Source organism: Polyodon spathula, chromosome 4 (genome assembly GCF_017654505.1).
Source record: "Polyodon spathula isolate WHYD16114869_AA chromosome 4, ASM1765450v1, whole genome shotgun sequence".
Taxonomy (NCBI): Eukaryota; Metazoa; Chordata; class Actinopteri; order Acipenseriformes; family Polyodontidae; genus Polyodon; species Polyodon spathula.
In genome coordinates, this window is record NC_054537.1 from 54,502,554 (window position 1) to 54,522,140 (window position 19,587).

At 40.6% G+C, this 19,587-nt stretch overlaps 1 protein-coding gene across 1 annotated transcript in view; it reads right to left on the reverse strand.

Annotated features, from left to right (window-relative positions):
- Positions 1-13,366: 13,366 nt before the first annotated feature.
- LOC121314639 (serine/threonine-protein kinase Nek11-like) overlaps positions 13,367-19,587 on the reverse strand; it is a 131,565-nt gene continuing 125,344 nt past the window's right edge. Inside the window, exon 9 of the mRNA XM_041248090.1 lies at positions 13,367-14,300. Within this exon, the coding sequence (XP_041104024.1) occupies positions 14,099-14,300 (202 nt within the window). The 3' untranslated portion in view covers positions 13,367-14,098. The remainder of the gene's footprint in view (positions 14,301-19,587) is intronic.

Sequence of the window (19,587 nt, forward strand, 5' to 3'; positions counted from 1 at the left end):
TATTTTTCCTACACATTGTACTGCAACCGTCTGCTGCCAGACCAATGCATCTTTCCACTTCCAGTTGGTTTTCCTTTAAGAATTTGAATAAGCCTGTTGCAATGCTGTAAGAATCATTGGCTGGCAAGCTAACAATCCCGGCAAACGATGTCATGATACGTTCAAATTTTCTGCTGAAGTACCTTAACACCACACAGAGTTGCTGGTTTGCACTGATGTCTGTGCTTTCATCTACAATTAAAGAGTATGGCTCTTTGCCGATGTCTTCAAGCATCTCCTGATGAACAACAGGCCCGATGACAGATTTTATAAGTGCATTTTGTTCTATGAAGACTAATATCCTTCTTTGCAACTTCCCTGACTCTGCATCCCAAATGATTTACAGTGAGGATGCTGGAATGGCAATATGGGCTGCCAGCTTCAACTCACACATTTTAACGGAATTGTCAACTTTTTTCTTAAATCCCGTGTCAAATAAGCTTCTTGCATTTGAAAATGGAGCCGCGTTTCTAGTGTGTTTTTCTGTCTTACAGTGAGCTAACAGATCGCTGTGATCTGCTCGGACTTCACATTTACAGTACCTACACGCTGCTCTTGAGTCATTGGCAGGTACACTGCTAATCCACTCTTTTAACCCTTTTTCTTTCTCCCAGTCTTTGCAGTATTTTTTTCTGTATTTAGCCCACTTACCCAGTGGCATCTCTGGTTCTTTACTTTTTTAAACTTCTTTACTTTTCCTGCTTTTTAGCAGTTTGGATATGTCTACCATTTCTTAAAATGGCTGCTTTTCCCTGTCAATTAACACAATCTCTCCTGTCCACTCGCATGGTCATGCGCAGTGGTGGTTGTGGTCATGTACCACATGTTATTTTATTGGGAAACACAGTTTTACATTGTTTGTGTGCACGGCAGTGGGTAGGCTGCAAACGTTTATTCATTTTAATAAAGTTATTCTTTTATAAATTAGCCAAAAAAACAATGAGACTTCTTGAAAGTAGCCCAAAAAGTAGCAACCAGCGACTCCTAAATATTTCTTGTGGCTGACTTTTTAAAGTAGCCCAATTCCGCAGGAAAACCGCAGACCTGGCAACACTGTCTCCCCCTTTATTCCCTACACCAGCCGATTTAAATACAGCCAAGTACCCATAATGCATCAGCCAGTTTTGCTATTAATTCTGGGTCTTGTAGTTACTTTTGCCTAACCTGGGTGCTGCATTGAAACCAAACTGACCATTTATTTTGCGGTGTATTTTTAGATCGCCGTTTATCTGTACAATATTAATATTTGCACTATTTTTATTATTGTACTCTCGTTGTACCACCTTTCCTCCACTATATATATATATACAGCTCTGGAAAAAATTAAGAGACCACTGCAAAATTACCAGTTTCTCTGGTTATACTATTTATAGGTAAGTGTTTGGGTAAAATGAACATTTTTGTTTTATTCTATAAACTACTGACAACATTTCTCCCAAATTCCAAATAAAAATATTGTCATTTAGAGCATTTATTTGCAGAAAATGACAACTGGTCAAAATAACAAAAAAGATGCAGTGTTGTCAGACCTCGAATAATGCAAAGAAAATAAGTTCATATTCATTTTTAAACAACACAATACTAATGTTTTAACTTAGGAAGAGTTCAGAGATCAATATTTGGTAGAATAACCCTGATTTTCAAACACAGCTTTCATGCATCTTGGCATGCTCTCCACCAGTCTTTCACATTGATGTTGGGTGACTTTATGCCACTCCTGGCGCAAAAATTCAAGCGGCTCGACTTTGTTTGATGGCTTGTGATCATCCATCTTTCTCTTGATCACATACCAGAGTTTTTCAGTGGGGTTCAGGTCTGGAGATTGGGCTGGCCATGACAGGGTCTTGATCTGGTGGTCCTCCATCCACACCTTGATTGACCTGGCTGTGTGGCATGGAGCATTGTCCTGCTGGAAAAACCAATCCTCAGAGTTGGGGAACATTGTCAGAGCAGAAGGAAGCAAGTTTTCTTCCAGGACAACCTTGTACTTGTTAAGACACATGAAAGCTGTACTTGAAAATCAGGGTTATTCTACCAAATACTGATTTCTGAACTCTTCCTAAGTTAAAACATTAGTATTGTGTTGTTTAAAAATGAATATGAACTTATTTTCTTTGCATTATTTGAGGTCTGACAACACTGCATCTTTTTTGTTATTTTGACCAGCTGTCATTTTCTGCAAATAAATGCTCTAAATGACAATATTTTTATTTGGAATTTGGGAGAAATGTTGTCAGTAGTTTATAGAATAAAACAATAATGTTCATTTTACCCAAACACATACCTATAAATAGTAAAACCAGAGAAACTGATAATTTTGCAGTGGTCTCTTAATTTTTTCCAGAGCTGTATATATATTAATATATTATATATAGTATATATATGATATATAATATATATATCTAGAATATATATATAGTATAGTATCAATTAAAACTAAAAACCTGAAAAATCTTCAATAGATAAGTATTCAACGCATATAATGACATATAATGTCATAACATGACATGTAATAAGCTCAGGTGCAACCAATTGCCTTCAGAATTCACACAATAAGTTAAATGGAGTCCATCTGTCTGCAATAAAAGTGGTTCACATGATTTCAAATTAAATACACCTGTCTCTGTAAGGTCCCACAGTTGGGTAGTGCATTCAAAGCAATGATACTACCATGAAGACCAAGGAGCTTTCAAAACAACTCTGGGATAAAGTTCTGGAAAGGCGATCAGGGGAGGGATATAAAAAGATTTCAAAGGCACTGAATATTCCTTGAAGCACAGTCAAGTCGATCATTAAGAAATGGAAGGTATACAGCACCACCCAGAATCTGCTTAGATCAGGCTGTCCTCCCAAAATGAGCAGCCGGGTAAGAAGGGCATTGATCAGAGAAGCCACCAAGAGGCCAATGATAACTCTGAAAGAACTACAGCGTTCCATGGCTGGGTTTGGGAGAAACTGTCCATGTGTCAACAATAACTCATGTACTCCACAAATCTGGCCTGTATGGAAGAGTGGCAAAAAGGAAGCCATTTCTGAAAAAAGCCCATGTAAAATCCTGCTTGGAATTTGCAAAAAGGCATGTGGGCGACTCTGTAAAGATGTGGAAAAAGATTCTGAGGTCCAATGAAACAAAAGTTGAATTATTTGGCCTAAATGCAAAGCGTTATATCTGGTGCAAACCCAATACAGCACATCACCCAAGTACCACCATCCCTACTGTGAAGCATGGTGGTGGCAGTATTATGTTATAGGGCTGATTTTCTATAGTAACATGACAGGAAGGGGGTTAATATCCTCCCTTCCCAAAACATGTGCAAATGAACATTTGTGTTAATTGGTTTATTAGCAATTATCCCCTGCACCTGGCTATCATTGTGAATTAGAGCCAGGTGCAGGGTATTTAAAGAAAGCAGCCAGTTTGTTCAGGACTGCTGCTGTGTGGAGGGCCTGGTTGATGGTGCTTTCAACCTTAAGAAAAAAAAAAAAAGAGAAAAGGTACTGTGTGTTATGTTTTGTTCATAGGTAAACAGCTTAGCTGTCCTGTTTTATAGTTTAGGTTCCTGTTCATGTTTAGTTAGTGCTCAAAAAAGAGCTAGGTGTTTGTTTTTGTTTGTTTTGTGTTATTAAAAGTGCGCGCAAGTGCTTAAACTGCAGTTCTTGTGCCTGGGTCTACGTCCACAAATGTAATATAATGGAGGAAATAGAGTATTTTATTTCAATGGAAATCTTGAACAGTAAAAAAAAATAAAAATTTTGAGTATATAATGCTGTCTCAGTTAACTTATATTCCAAAATATATCAGCACAGAAAAAAACAACAACCACTGACAAGCTGTGAAAATGCAAAGTAGTAAACCGAAAAACTATAAAATGTCCCTTTTCATGAATTCTTTTCTCATACACTTGATAACAATACCCATTACATGTTCTAATTCTGCAACTTTTCCACATAATGTCTGTTGATGCAGAATCCAGTGTAAAAAAAAAAAAAAAAAAAAAAAAAAGTACTTCTCGCTAAGAAAGATCTAAAAAAGGTCGTGAGACATCGGTTAGGTTAGAAAACCAATATACCTCGTGGAGACCAATCAATAGGTTCAAAAAGGCCAGCACTCTGCTAGCCAATCCACTCTTTTGACCAGTCATATGGCGCACCTCTGTTGTTATCACTGTTAGTTTCTTCCAAGTTAACGCAACACTTTCCATAGCTTCTTAAAGTTAAAGTCATTTCCTGTGGTTGTGTTGTTCAAGCTTAAACTTAAAAGATCTTCAATAACATTAAAGTTAATATTACCTGCCATTTCGGTAATACGCTCAGCAGTGTTATGAGACAGTCTGACATTAGAAAAACAATTCTATTTTTTCATGGCATACTATATCAGCTCTTTTAAGCATGCACCTTTTAACAAATTCACCATCTGAAAAAGATTTGGCAGCAAATGCAATCTCTTTGCTAACAATACAACTGGAATCCACAGCACTTTAATTTTTTCTTCTCATTTTCAGAAAAACCTTTTGTTGAGACTCCACAGCTTCTTTTCATTTCCAGTAAACAAAAAATATGTCACTCTGTACAGTGTGTCATGGTGACGTTGTATGTTATAATCTTTCATAACTGCAACCGTCACACTGCAAATCAGACATATTGTCTTGCTGTCAAAATTATTAATTGAAGAACTAATCATCTGGCTAACGATTTTGTTATCTTCTGTGTTCCACCTCCACCTTTCACTTCAGTGACATCTCCAGCTACTTTGTGGCTACTGATTTTAAAGTAAAATAAGCAGTTTAAACAAACCATCTCTTCGCTATACAAATCAAAATGAAGTGTTCTGTGCTGTTACATGTGTGTGGGAGGAAACATAACCTCCATGTTGTTTGATTGGCTATTTTACTATCTCTGTGAGTTGTGATTGGCTTAATGGGTATGTCATTCATACAAGTGCAGACTGCACATGTTGAATACGCATGTTATACTAAAGAGGCAGGTTGTTTTAAAGAAGAATTCCAAAATGATACAGTACATCAATGCAAACTATGACATTCAGCTTTAACTGCAACCTATTCAATAAGCTTCAATTTACAAAAAAAAAAAGCCTTGCTTAAACTTACGGGGAATTATATAAAATTTCTCACACAGAGGACAGGTTTACAGGACATGTGCTATTGATTGTACTCTCGCTCCTCCTGTACCTGTCTGTTTTTGCCTCCCTCTCGACAACACCCTCCCCCATAGCCATTTCTACTCGCTCCTCTACTTCCCCCCCCCACACTCTCTCTCGTGCCCTCTGAAATTATCGCTTGGCATTCAAAAAAGCTGACTTTTATCTCTGCTTATGCCTCTCATCTCTTTCTTGACTTCTTAGCTCTCACTGAAACCTGGAGCTCCCATGATAACACTACCAATCCGGTCCTCTCTCTATGTCCTGTCCCACTCTCCTCACCACTCTGAAAGAGGTGGGCGAATAGGACTTCTGCTCTCTCCCTCCCTGCTTTTTCCTGTCCCCCTGCTCTCTCCTCTCTCTCTGTTAGCGCCTTGGAGTTTCACACTGTTGAACTCACCTCCTCTTTTCACCTGCTCCTCATATTCTCTATCTCCTGGACCCCTTACTCACTGTCTTAATGAGCTTGAGTTCCTCCTCCCTCCCCTCTCCCTCCACCCCTGTTGTTCTATTAGGTGACTTCAACATCCACCACTCCAACCCTAATCATTCTGCTGGATTTTTTCCCCTTCTTTACTCCGTTTGCCATCCATTTCTCCCCCACCCCCCCCCCCCCCCCCACTCACACAGCGGGCCATCAACTGGACTTTGCCTTCACCAGGAACTGCTTTCCCCCCATCCTCTCAGTCAATTCTCTCGATATCTCTGATCACTACTTTATCTCCTTCTCTCTGTCACTCCCATCCTTTCCTACTCTGCCGACCCCCTCTGTCACCTTTCGTCAAAAGCTCTGCTCTCTCTCCCCCTCTGTCTTTTCCTCTGCTGTACTCTCGCACCTCCTCTCTATTGACTCCTTCTTCCAACTCTCTGTAGACACTTCTATCTCCACCCTCTTCTCCTCCCTCACTTCCTGTCTCAACTGCCTTTGCCCCCTCACCCCTTTATCTGCCTGTGGCAGAGCAAAGCTCTGCCCTTTAAATTGGCAGGGATGGGGTTAACTTCCCCTACCTGCCTGAGTTTATTATGTTCAGGTGGCTGGGGTTGATTAGTTGATTAGGTTGATTAACGATCAATCAGCGCCCAGCCACCTGATATAAAAGGAGGCCTCTGCTTCTCATTTGGGGAGAGGGAGCTGAGGAAGCAGGTTGGTTTTTTTTTGGTTGTTTAGAAAGTTTGAATCCAGTGAAGGCATTGCCCAGCCTGGAAACTGTTATTTTTGTAAGTTTTGCTTTTTATCTTCTTTGTGTTGAAATTGCTTTGTTTTGGCCCTTGTGCCCTTTCATTTTGTGTTTATAATAAAATAGTTATTTTTTTTGAACTGCAGTCTGTCTCTGGGCCTCTATCCACTCGCCAGCCTGCCACACTGCCCGTCCCTCCCCGTCCCAGCCCTAGCTCTCCTCTGTGCTCTGCTCGGCTCATACCGAACTGCCCTCTGCTGAAAAGATATGGAAGAAAATCAATCTCCCTGCTGCCTTGGATCTCTATCGCTCGCACCTCTCTTCCTTCTTCTGTACACTAACCTCTGACAAACACTCCTACTTCCACTCAGTCATTCAGTATTCTACTAACAATCCCTGTAAATTTTTCTCTACCATGAGAGTTGATCTTTTAGCTTGCTCCCATGACTTCTGACTTGATCAAGGGCGTGACAACATGCTGGGCAGGCTCTTTGACCAAGCAGCTGTGGTTAATGGTCTGGTGGTCAAGCCCAGATGCTCCACCGCGTACTCTCACTTTGAAATTAATCGAGATCTGTTGTACCGTATTGAAAAAATACCCCAGACAGGGCGAGTGTGTCACCAGTTAGTCATTCCTCAGCCCTTTAAGGAGTATTTGTTGCAGTTGGCTCACTATTCCCCTGTCTGGTCATTTCGTAAGGGACAAGACCAAAGCTAGGCTTGTGACACGGTTCTATTGGCTGGGGGTGGATGGTGATGGGGAGTGTCCTAAGAGCCCCACTGGTGCCATTGCCACTAATGGAAGCTATGTTTGAGCATATTGCAGTACATATAGTTCGACCGCTAGAAAGAAGTGCGGCGGGATACACTCACCTATTGGTCATTTTGGATTATGCTACGCATTCTCCAGAGGTCATTCCCCTCCGATCTTTGTCGGCTAAATCTGATGCCCATGAGCTAGTGAAGGTTTTCTCCCAGGTTGGGATCCCCAAGGAGATACTGACCGACCAAGGCACCAAATTTATGTTCCCAGCTAGTCCTCAGAACATGTAAACTTTGGGGATTAAGAACTTTAGGACCTTGGTTTTTCACCCTCAGAGCAATGGTCTTGTGGAGCGTAAGACCCTCAAAAACAAAAAATAAGACCCTCAAAAACATGATGCACAGATTATTGACAGTTACATGCGCTACTGGGATCAGCTGATCCCTTCCCCTCTTTGCTATCAGAGGTACCTCTGGCTTCTACAGGGTTTTCACCATTCAAAATTTTTGTGTGGACGAGGCTACCGGGTGGCGCATCCAGTAAAGGCACTCCACGTGGAGTGCAGGATGTGCCCTATAGTCTGGGGATTGCAGGTTCGAGTCTAGGCTATGTCACAGCCAACCGTGATCGGGAGTTCCTAGGTGGTGGCGTACAATTGGCCGAGCACTGCCCGGGTAGGGAGGGCTTAGGTCGACAGAGGAATCCAAGGCTCACCGCGCATCAGTGACCCCTGTGGCCGATAGGGTGCCTGTGATTCTGCAGTGGAGCCGCCAGATCTATGTTGTATTCAGGCGCTATAGGTCTGGTGGCCTTGCTGTGGATCCGCAGTGGAAAAATGATGGAATGGCAGGAGCATGTTTTGGAGGATGCGTGCTCAAGCCTCCATTCCCCGAGTCGGCGAGGGGGTTGCGAGAAGTGAGCCGAGGATACAAACTAAATTGGGGAGAAAACTGGGGTAAAAAATTGGAGACTACTAAATTAAAACAAAAAAAAAAATGTTGTATGGGTGAAGTCCCCGGGGCATACTTGAACTGGTCAAAGAGATGTGGGAGGAACAGCAGGATAAGAGTTTGTAGGAAAGTGGGCATATGACAATGTGTAGCAGGCTCAATGCAGACAGGAGACCCAATATAATGGGGGGCTCCGTTACGCACGTTTCAGCCGGGGGTTGAAGTGCTTCTATTATTAATCAGCTCTGAGTCTAAACTTCTGGCGAAGTGGCAAGGACTTTATAAGGTTACACGCCAGATGGACGGTGGATTATGAGATCTGCCACCCAGAGCGACAGAGAGAAAAGCACATTTATCATGTAAACCTCTTGAAGCCCTGTTTGCAACAGGAGGCTTTGTTAGTGGTGCAAGCAGATGACGTCACAGACCTGGGACCTGATCTTTCTGTGTTGGCGAAAAAAAGCTTGGTACAGATTGCAGATAATTTGACACCAACACAGAACTATCAGGATTGGACGCTGGTGGTGAAGTTTCCTGATGGGTTTTCTCCTGTTCTGGGGCAGACTCAAGTAGCCCACCATCACATTGAAGTTGAGCCGGGGGCACCAGTTCGCCAGAGGCCATACCGAAACCCTGAACGCAAATGGCAGGTAATAAAAGCGGACAGCGTTTTCGACTCCCTTTGGGTTGTACCAATACGACCATGCTCTTTGGGTTGCACGGAGCACCAGCCACTTTCCAGCAGATGATGGATCGTATTTTGCGGCCCCATCAGCAGTATGCCGCTGCTTACATTGATGATGTGGTTATCCACAGTGAGGATTGGCGAATTCATCTGTGCAAGGTAGCGGTGGTACTGCAATCCTTGTGGGAGGCTGGGCTCACTGCTAACCCAAAGAAATGTGGCATTGGGAAGAGTGAGTCGGAGTATTTGGGGTATTGAGTAGGGAGTGGCCAGATCAGACTGTTGATTGCTAAGGTGAAAGCCTTGGTTGACTGGCCAGTCCCTATGACCAAAACTCAGATGTGCTCTTTCTTGAGCCTAGCGGGCTATTATACGAAGTTCATCCCGAGCTTCACCACACTCGCTACTCCCTTGACAGACCTCACCCGGAAGGCTGCCTCAAATATGGTTCAGTGGACGAAGTCATGTCAGAGGGCCTTTCTCGCTCTGGAGTGAAGGCTGTGTAGAAAGCCAGTGCTTTGGAGTCCTAATTTCAGTAGGAGGTTCACCCTGCAGACAGATGCATCGGAGACAGGTCTTGGGGCAGTGTTGTGTCAGGAGCACCCAGTCCTGTATATCAGCAGCAAGCTCCTTCCCTGTGAGAAAAACTAAGGTACCATCGATGAGTGTCTTGCAGTAAAATGGGCAGTCGAGTCATTCTGGTACTACCTGCTGGGGAGACACTTCACCCTGGTAACAGGTCATGCCCCCTTATCAAGGATAACAATGCCAGAATCAAACGGTGGTACTTGGCCCTGCAGCCCTATGCCTTCGGGGTAGTCCACTGAACAGGGAAACTGCATCAAAACGCAGATTTTTTTGCTCGGGAAGGTGCAGGTGGTGCCATTCTGAAGGGGAGATCTGTGTTGGCTGTCTGGTGCATGCATGGTTCTGCAGGAAGAGGGCAGCAGCCTCTTAAGACCCGCCTGTCAGTCATGTTGATGACACGGAAATGTGGGGAAGAGGGTGTGTTGGCTTTCCCTCTCTCTGAGTGGCTGAGAGGCAGGCCTTGGGGGATTGGTCAGCCCATAAGTACTGCACTTGCCCCAGTGTATAGTGCATAACAGAGTAGGACGGAGACCCAAGCTGACCGGCTTACCGGCAGTGGGGACACTGCGCAAGCAGCACCTTTATTTGTAGTTTTATTACTGTGTTTTTTATTTTCCCTTTTCATTTCACTTTTTTGTTTTCATTATTATTGTGAGCACCTGCGAGTGCACCAACACCAACCTGACTGTCTACCTGTGTTGGTAATCCTGTGGTCCTGATTACCATTGACGGTATTCAGGCCACGGACAATAGCACCCTCTGCAGGCCAAAATAATTCAGTGCAGCGGAGTGGCATTTCAACTACAGTTCTGTCTCCTGTGTGTCAGTGAATCGCCCACCACCCTTCCACATACCGCATTCTGACACCATGATTGGTGAAATTAATTGTCAATTTTCAAGAGAGAATTCCAACATCAGGGACTGAATGCACTGATATCTGATATTGAGGACATTTTGGAGATGGATGTTATGAAACCACTTGCAGAAGCATATAGTTCAGACCTAGAAGACCTTAGCCATGAGTTACAACGGGCTTAACAGACCTTGGAGCATAAAATTAAGAGTGGCATGGAGAAGCCATCCAGTTTGCTTCAGTTCACAAGAACTCTTTCAACCTGTCAACAGTGCTGCTTGTAACCATAGCTTCTCTACACTGAAGACTGTAAAAAAAGCACTTTCGGACAGTAATGGTAGACAACCAACTAAGTAATACTGGACTTCTAAGCACTGAATCACATCATGCAAAATCCCTGAACATGAACGACTTTGTTAATGTTGAAACCATAAACACAGAAGAACCTAACTGTTGTAATTAACATAAACACCCATTGCTACAATGCAAAGCATGTGTAGGCCTAAGTATAACAATACAAATGTAAATACTGTATAGATGTTAAGAAAATGTGTGAAAGTTCTATTCATTTAATAATATTGGTCAACTTCAATGTAAAAATCTCTCCAGTGGGGTGTTTGTATAACTGCAAACAAGCCTGGCTCTATTGTACAGAATTTAAGATCTTTGATTGGGCAGTGCGATCGCTGGTTCAGACCCATCCACTTCTGTCACTCAGGTGCATGATGGGCTTTCCCTTGGATATGCTGCAGCTGATTGCAGAGGACTTAAGGGAGGAGGACTGTAAGTGGCAGCATTGTATCATGCACTACCACTACGATTCTGCTTCTACTACATGTTACATGCAGCACTGTATGTTACATAACCTGTCTATACATGCAGTTGTTTTATTATTCAAGTTAATGATTAACTCACATAGCAATACAATTGTATTATTTAATAAAGCAGCCACCAACTTCTCTGCAGGATAAGATGCATTCATGACACGAACAACCAAATTAAACAACAAACACATGCAATATAAACTTACTGGAGGGAACAAAAACATAAACTTGAGCACTTTAAATCAAAAAACAAAAATAGTACATTATCATTTCACATAATAAAAAACAAACAAACAAACAAAAAAAACACAAAGCTGCTCAGTCTTGTATATTATACACAGAGGCAGGTTACACACACAACATTCATTATTCATTCCAGACAGATTATTGTTAGAACTGCACTCCCAAATACTTTATCCTTTTACAATTAAACAGGTCTGGGTTTTTTATAGAAACCATTTTGTAGAAAACAACAGTGGTATTGTGCAATTTAGGGATGTCACGGTATACCGGTTTTACGGTAAACTGCGGTATGAATTGCCACGGTTTTGAAACTGTAACCATTCTTCTATACCATGATTACCGAATTCACATGGTTTAAGGTGATATGGGTGCGTTTTTTTTATTCACCGTTTGTACATCGGTGAGCCACTGTGTTCATTAGAACTAACTAGTGAACACAGACATCTCAAGTTCTGAAAACTGCCATGCAAGAGATTATGTGAGTAGACCATTAAATAAGTGACGTCATATTTAATATAAACCACCCTACTAAACAATGATCGCTAGCAAACGTGCTTGTCAGTAAATGAAACACAAATAATCAAAAATATCAGCAAGAGCAAGGCACTGTAACTTTTCATCACCGCCTTCCTATTAATTTACCAAAGTAGTAACAGTAGGTATTATCTATTGTATCGGTTAAGAGAAACACAGTAAGCAGACACCAATGCAGAGAATCAAAAACTACTATATAACTAAGTCTAAGATGATACAGGCATTTGTATTATTTTTATTTTAAACGGTATTGTAAAGATGTTGCCGTCTGATCGAGTTGAAAGTGTTGTAGGGATTTTGTCCCCTAAATGCTGGTTAACTTTTCTTCTTTCCTTTGAGTTTGTTGCTGTTAACATGCAGTCCAAAACAAACAAACAACAAAAAAAAAAAAAAAACAATTTGCAGGTGCCGTCTTCTCATTATTAAGTTTTGCACTCTGCTGAGAGATCAGTGGGTGGGCACTGCATTTCTTAAAACGCACTCGATTGGCTATTGCTAGGTAATACTTTGGTTCTCTTAACTAACAGAATGCCATCCAAATTGATAAAGATGAAGAGGGTATTCAGTTGCAGTGGTCACATCCTTACCCCCTATCGTTCCAGACTGAGCCCAGAAAATGTTAATATTTTGGTGTTTTTCCACAGTAATTTGAAATAAAAAGCAGCATTATTTTGCTGAGCCTGTGTGAGCTGTAGTGAACACTACTTCCAGTTAGATAACGTCTGGTAGAACTGTAGTACCAGTGCGTTGTATTTGTTTGAAAACTTTAAATTAAAGTTATTTTTCTTATTAAAAAAATGACCTGACTTGAGTTTATTTCTTTAATTAGCCATTTAAAAACGGATTACAAAAAAAATGACATTATACCGCGGTACGACGATAACCATGTGTGACGGAAAGATGAGTTCTGGTGATGAATCTTCCTCCCGACCTGTGAGGGCGCTAAAGAACGGGAGGAGAAGTATCTGGAAGGGCTGGCCTGACAGTTCGTTTCCGGGTCAGGGAAGTGGGTCAGCCTGGAGGGAAGCGCGACTCTGCTGTAAGACCGTATTGATTTGAAAGGTAAACGAGAGGCAGCTGCAAGTAATAAGGCAGCTGCAACCGTTTATCTCGATATCATGCGGGATTACATATAGGGGCCAGGGTTACGCTGATCTTCTCCTTCGTTTGGGTTAACGTTTGGAGAGAGAAGGATCGAGAGAGGAGCTCTCGTTGTAAAGAGGAATTACGTGTTGTGTTTGTTTGTAATTGTCTGCGTTTTTCACCACCAGACAGTTAACTCACCTATCCGGAGCTGTCGACCAGGGTCAGCACAATCCGGATCACCACTGCACGGAACCGTCACAAAATACAGTGTCTTCACCCACCACAAGCACGTCTGCACTCACCCAGGACTGGTGACCGTGTGTTCGTTTTGTTCGGGACTGTGTCCTATTATTGCTATCCCCGTGCTTTACACATTGTTGTGTATAGCCGGGGATTTATTATTTAACGGTCACCAGACCTGGATTATAAATAAAAGCACCTTTCCACTGGAAACTGTTGTCTGCCTGTCACTCCTGCATCGCATCACCGCTATACCTGTTCCCCTCCACTAGCCACTTTGCCACACCATGGTATACTTTTAAATTGTTCCCATACTGTCAATTTGATACCGTGACATACCTAGTGCAATTGTCATAGTATTTTAACCACATATCGCAGCATACTGTACATTTTTTACTGAAATATTGGTCAAAGTGTGATATTGAAATCACAGCTAAATAAAAAAAAAGACAAACACAATCTACTTTCCTTAATTCAGAAGGCCAATAAAATGACACATAGACGGTCAGACTGAAAATCTGACTTTACCCTGGCCAGTTAACGAAATTCAAATGCCAATCACTAACCCCCAAACCTCACACACACCTCCTTCCCAAACAGTATTAATGCATGCAGATTTCAAAGATAGTTACTTACCACAAGAATTAAACAATGACATCATTCAAATAAAAAATCAATCATTGTGCTACAACAGTATTCCTCTGACTTTAACAGGCACATCACTTATTGATGTGCTCTGCTGTAGAGGAGAAGAGTTGTGTCACTAATGCCTTATACTTTTTTCTAAAGATTGTTCTTAGCAATAAAGGCAGTAATAAATTAAATCTTGCTTCACTGGCCCATCTGTAATACAAGGAAAGTAAGTCTTGTTAGAGTGCTACAAACACAGTGTCCAGTTCTCAAGTGCCACTTAGATGAGTTTTTTTTTACTTCACGTCAATATATATATTTTTTAATTTAGGCTTCTTCTCGTTTTGATGCCAAGAGCTGCTCTTCAAAGTAAAGAAGCTGATCCACCTCAAAGCAGTCACTGGGCTTTTCAATGATTTTCGCCAAGTACTCCTTGATCTCAGCTTCGTTTGCATGCTTCTGCCTTGCTTTCTTTAAGTAATCATAAACCTTCATGAAGACTTCTGCACCCAGTTTATCTATTATTGACCTTACAAAAGAAAAAAAAGAGAAGATGACTTAATTAATACATTCAAAATGTGTTCAGGTATATCCTAATTACATTTAGATTACATAAAAACAAAACAACAAACAGAGAACACTGTCCAGTGCACGTGCTGTACACGTACTGTAAAACATGAAATGTTTGCAATCAAGACATTTTAAATACTAGCATTGTTGTGCAGTACAGTAGTTTTTATGCTATCTCTTGATGGCAGCAAAATACACAACAAGAGATAGAACATTGCCTACACAGGTGCTGAGTAGATCTGAATGCTGTTTTTTTTTTTTTTTTTTGTATGACTGCTGCATGTATTAAATACTGTTGAGCTTTGTGGATGACAAATGCACATTTATTTTGAAAGGGATTATAGTATCTGCTCAAGACGAGACGAAAGATATGTACATATAATATTAATTTTAGACCTGCAATATAACATGTAAACAAGCATTCTCTAGTCTAGCGCCAACACTCCAATTTTATAAAAAGATTAATTCATCATTTGCCACTAGCGATATTCCATGCTTGCCATACAAAACTCGCTTGAGTTGTTAAATCAGCTTATTTACTGAACACTGAAAGCAGCACCTGCCTTAAGTCTGATCCAGGAGGATATTCAGATGAAAATGTGTTGTGATTTGTGTTTCATAATGATGTTTGCTGCTCGCCTTGTAGAGGCTACAGTGTGTAAGCGTGTGTTGCAAACTCTTCCTCCCAGTCTGGTTTAAAGCCTCATACGTTAGTTTATTATTTGTGGAGAGTTTGCTCAATGCCATTATCTCCATGAAACGAACGAGCACTTAATTCAAAATTATGAAATATACTTTCAATTGCACATCTGCCTTCGAAATCCACATGCGCCAGTGAGCAGTGTCGAAGGTCAACAAGTGACAATATATCCTTGCAGTGAACATGTAGGCTCAAAGAAGCAGAAGAGAGAGAATGAGAGATAAGAAAGAATAATTAACATAAATGAATACAGGTAACACAAATTTCACTGCATTTCACTGAGAGCCTCTCTTGAACTGCAAAGGAGCCACATGTGGTTTGTGAGCCTCAGTTTGGCCACCTCTGATTCCCATGTGTGTTTGCAGGGAGGAATTTAATTGCCTCCCTGCCACCCAATACTCCCCAAATATACACACCTGTGCACTGACAGGGCTTTAACCCTGCCATGCTGCCTCAAATACAAACAACTTTTACTTTTACTGGTAAAAGATCCATACGTTTCCATAAAAAAAAAAAAAAAAAAAAAAAAAAAAAAAACCTTATTCCAAGCACTGCTATTTCAGCACTTACTGTATGTCTCGATTACTAAATGTGACATGAATGAAGTGGACACCTTGAAGCAATAGCTAACTCTGTTATGCTTTTCTGCAATCTTAAGGGAATGGATAGCAAGACAGATAATGGAGAATTCTTCCATATACTAATGCTTTACTTCGAGGGCAAGGCTTTGAATCCATCCTTTGTCAATCATCTAGTAGTGTGCTCTCAGGATTCTGTATCTGAAAATATCAAAATGTAAGAAAGCTTTAGGTATCCTCTGCTTGGAAGTGACTACACCTTGCTAACTGTAGAATCCTGCAAAGTCAAACCATGCATGTTTAATTTTTCATTAGGCATGTCGATAGGTGGATCCGTGTTAAAAACAAATGTTGCATCATAGCAGATAGACAGAGAATATTTTTATCTGCTAACACAATAAAAATTTAATAGGCTTGATGACATAATTGATACCGTGGAAGAGTAAACCCAGTTAGAGTGAACACCACAGACCATACAGGATGACAATAAAATTAGCATCTAAGGCATATGCCAAAGGTCTGGCCTTGTATGTGCATGCCCAATAGAGGTCTGGTCATAGTCCAGCTCTGTAATCCCTCAGCGGGATCAGCAAAAAGAAAACAAATACTGGAAACCAAGACACTTGCAATTCCCGCCATTCAACAGTAAACACACACAGATAACGTAAACAGAACAGCAGGTGCAGGAAATCTCAGCATCTGCTTCCTCTAGAGAAAACATCAGGTGATATTTCGAGTGGGACAATCGACTCAATAATTCAAACATCTAACACAAGTCTCCATGGGGAAATACAAAAAGCTCATGGTGAGACATCTGTCACCAAACTTATTTAAAAAGTCAAGACAACGTATGTATATAGTGGTGCACTTTATCATATATGCTAAATCTCACAGTACCCAGAGGAATGAATTATTTGCTAGTCTGTCAAAATGCATTTATTGCCACTTCACTAATTTTAAGATACATGTTTACAATTCTTCAATATATGTGAACAATTTAACTTTTTCTTGCAGCAGAATGCATTGAGGATGGATGTTGTAAACATGCATTGTATACCAAGTACTGATAATTATATTTCAGTGTAACATTTAGCATGAAAATAAAAACTTAAAGAAAGAACAAACATGGTAAACCATACGTGAGTATAGTAAATCACAAACAAGTTAATGCAGACATGTAGGTAAAAAAAAAACAAAACATGGTCAAGCACAGTAAATACATAGTTTACAAACTAAACAATTATTGTGCAAATAAATAGCTAAGTGACCCCGTAACTGAGACACAACATCAATCCTCAAGCACAAAACAAAGCTTAGGAACACCTCCAGTATAACTAGGTCGTTTCATATGTCTGTGAGTCAGTTATCTGGGTTTATTGTAAATACATGTCAATCATTGTATTGCTGACACATATCAATGGCTAGGTAACCTGATAGGACTTGTTCTTTGTGAAATTTAAGTGATATTTTAACTGTGTTACTTTCTTAATGCTAAAAATAAATTGATTTAAAAACTGCTTTGATGTTGGTTTGGGTATCACTGATACCGCTAATTCAATATATAATTTTTCTTGCATTGTAATTGTTAATTGGCTCAGTGATGGATTAAGCCAGAATGATTCAGTCACAGAACTATTTGTATACCTAACCTGTGGTCATTCAACAATCCTTTCTTTTTGTAATTGTTTTCCAATATAGCTTGGTATCCACCCATACATTTTCTTGGTTCTTCTAATAAACAACCACAATGCTAGTATCTACACATTTAAATATTGCATTATATATAATGTCAGAAATGGAAAACCAGCTCTGGTCCCCAGTTAAGCTACATGTAAATATAGTTAGACCCCATGTGACAATAAGACAGCCAGTCACTGAGTCACTTAGCGATCTGTAGGTCTCTCAAGAAGGGGCAAGACTTACTGGGGGCAATGATCATAATGAAGGGAACCCTACTGACAATGATGAACTTGAACAGATAATGGAGCAGACCAGAGATTTCACACAACTTGCCAAGAATCTATACAGTGTAGATTTGAGAAAATGGAAAGACTGGAGGAATCCATAGCCCAGTTAGAGAAGGGAAGCAGAACTAAGAAAACCGCCATCATGAAAATGTCATTACTCCCTACAGGTAAACAGGGGTGGGGAGCTTGGTCCTGCAACAATTATTATTTGAAGACATCGTTATTTGAAGACATACTAGAGGTGAAGGTCCAAACGTGGGAACAATTTAAACAGACTTTCCGATAGGCTTTTTTCCTATTAGATTTTCAGGTGGAAGACAGACTAAGATCCCGAGTATTCCTAACAACAGCAACTCCAAACTGACCAGCCGCCTTAGAGGAACCATGAAAACTGTTGCTGAGTTGAATCAAGTGGGTACACTAGTTGAAAGAGACAATACCGCTTAGCGAGAATACTGGGCCAAGGCCAATTTCAGCAAAAGCAACCAGGATATCGAGGACTTCCAAAAAAGTCAGCAGATATCAGTGAGGTGAAGTGTGTGGAGAAGAATAAAATCGAAACCAAACCTGCGTCCCACCTGTATCTGCTGGTTTTTACTTTTGGGGTTCAAGACTTTCAGGGACCTGCAATCCTGAACATTCACTCTGATGAGTCTATGAAAGAAAATTGCCCATCCTGAAGAGATCCTAGGCAGCGCTCAGGATCAACGGTTTGAATTAGCAGATGGTCAGTCCCATGGAGCCCTAGGTATGGTGCACCTACATGGCAGCGAAGATGGCAAAGGAGGTATGAAATGAGCTTCAAAAGCTTAGGAACGCCTAACTCGGAAAACGTCAACTCCCTTAAGTTTTCGGTCCTATTAGACTCTGAACCAGGCTTACTTCAAATGATATTTAATTTTTCGGATCCTGTAGACATAAATTCTTCTGACCACTTAACGAGACGGGTACGAAGCCTGCTGGTATTCTGAGTGGCTTACGGTCGCAGAGAGAGAGAGAGAGAGAGAGAGAGAGAGAGAGAGAGAGAGAGAGAAAGGATAGTGGGGAAAACTCACTTTATAGTAGTTTAAATAGAGCCCTTAGCCTTTGCAACATAGTTAACACTAACGACTGCATTTATAGGCATACTCATAATTTCTTAGAAAAACTAGTGACTTAGACCCTGTTCACACTTGCAATTTAAGGTTGCCCAGAGCCGCCTTTTATCATATGTGAATGCTCCAAAAAAGAAAAGGCAGCCCAGGGCCCAGGCACTGCAATATAAGATCCTTTTTGTATTACATGGCCAATGTGGTTGCATAGCTGGGTAGACACTCCCGTACCAATCAATATTGAACGGTAATTATTTCATTATTACAACTATAATTATAAAAATATTAAATAAAAAAATAAATAAATAGCGGGTTAATGTTCAAGTTGTTTCTTTCACATAATATATGAGCTAGAGTGCATTCATAATTATGCTTAATTTATCACAATTAACTTTTCCTCCTGTGATTTAGTAACTAAGCGATAAATATAAAAACTGCAGGATTGTGGATCTCAATAATGATCAATAATGCTGTGAATTGGCATATTCAGCTTCCATTGCTTATTTTGCACGCAATGATATACAGTGGCTCTCAAAAGTATTCACCCTCTTGGACTTTTCCACATTTTATTGTGTTACAACATGGAATCAAAATGGATTTAATTAGAAGTTTTTGCCACTGATCAATACAAAAAAGTCCATAATGTCAAAGTGAAAAATAAAATCTATAAATTGTTCTAAATTAATTACAAATACAAAACAGAAAATAAGATTGCATAAGTATTCACCATCTTGAGTCAATATTTGGTAGAGGCACCTTCGCAGCAATTACAGCCATAAGTCTATTTGGATAAGTCTCTACCAGCTTTGCACATCTGGACACTGCACTTTTTGCCCATTCTTCTTTGCAAAATTGCTCAAGCTCCATCAAGTTGGATGGGGACCTTTGGTAAACAGCAATTTTCAACTCT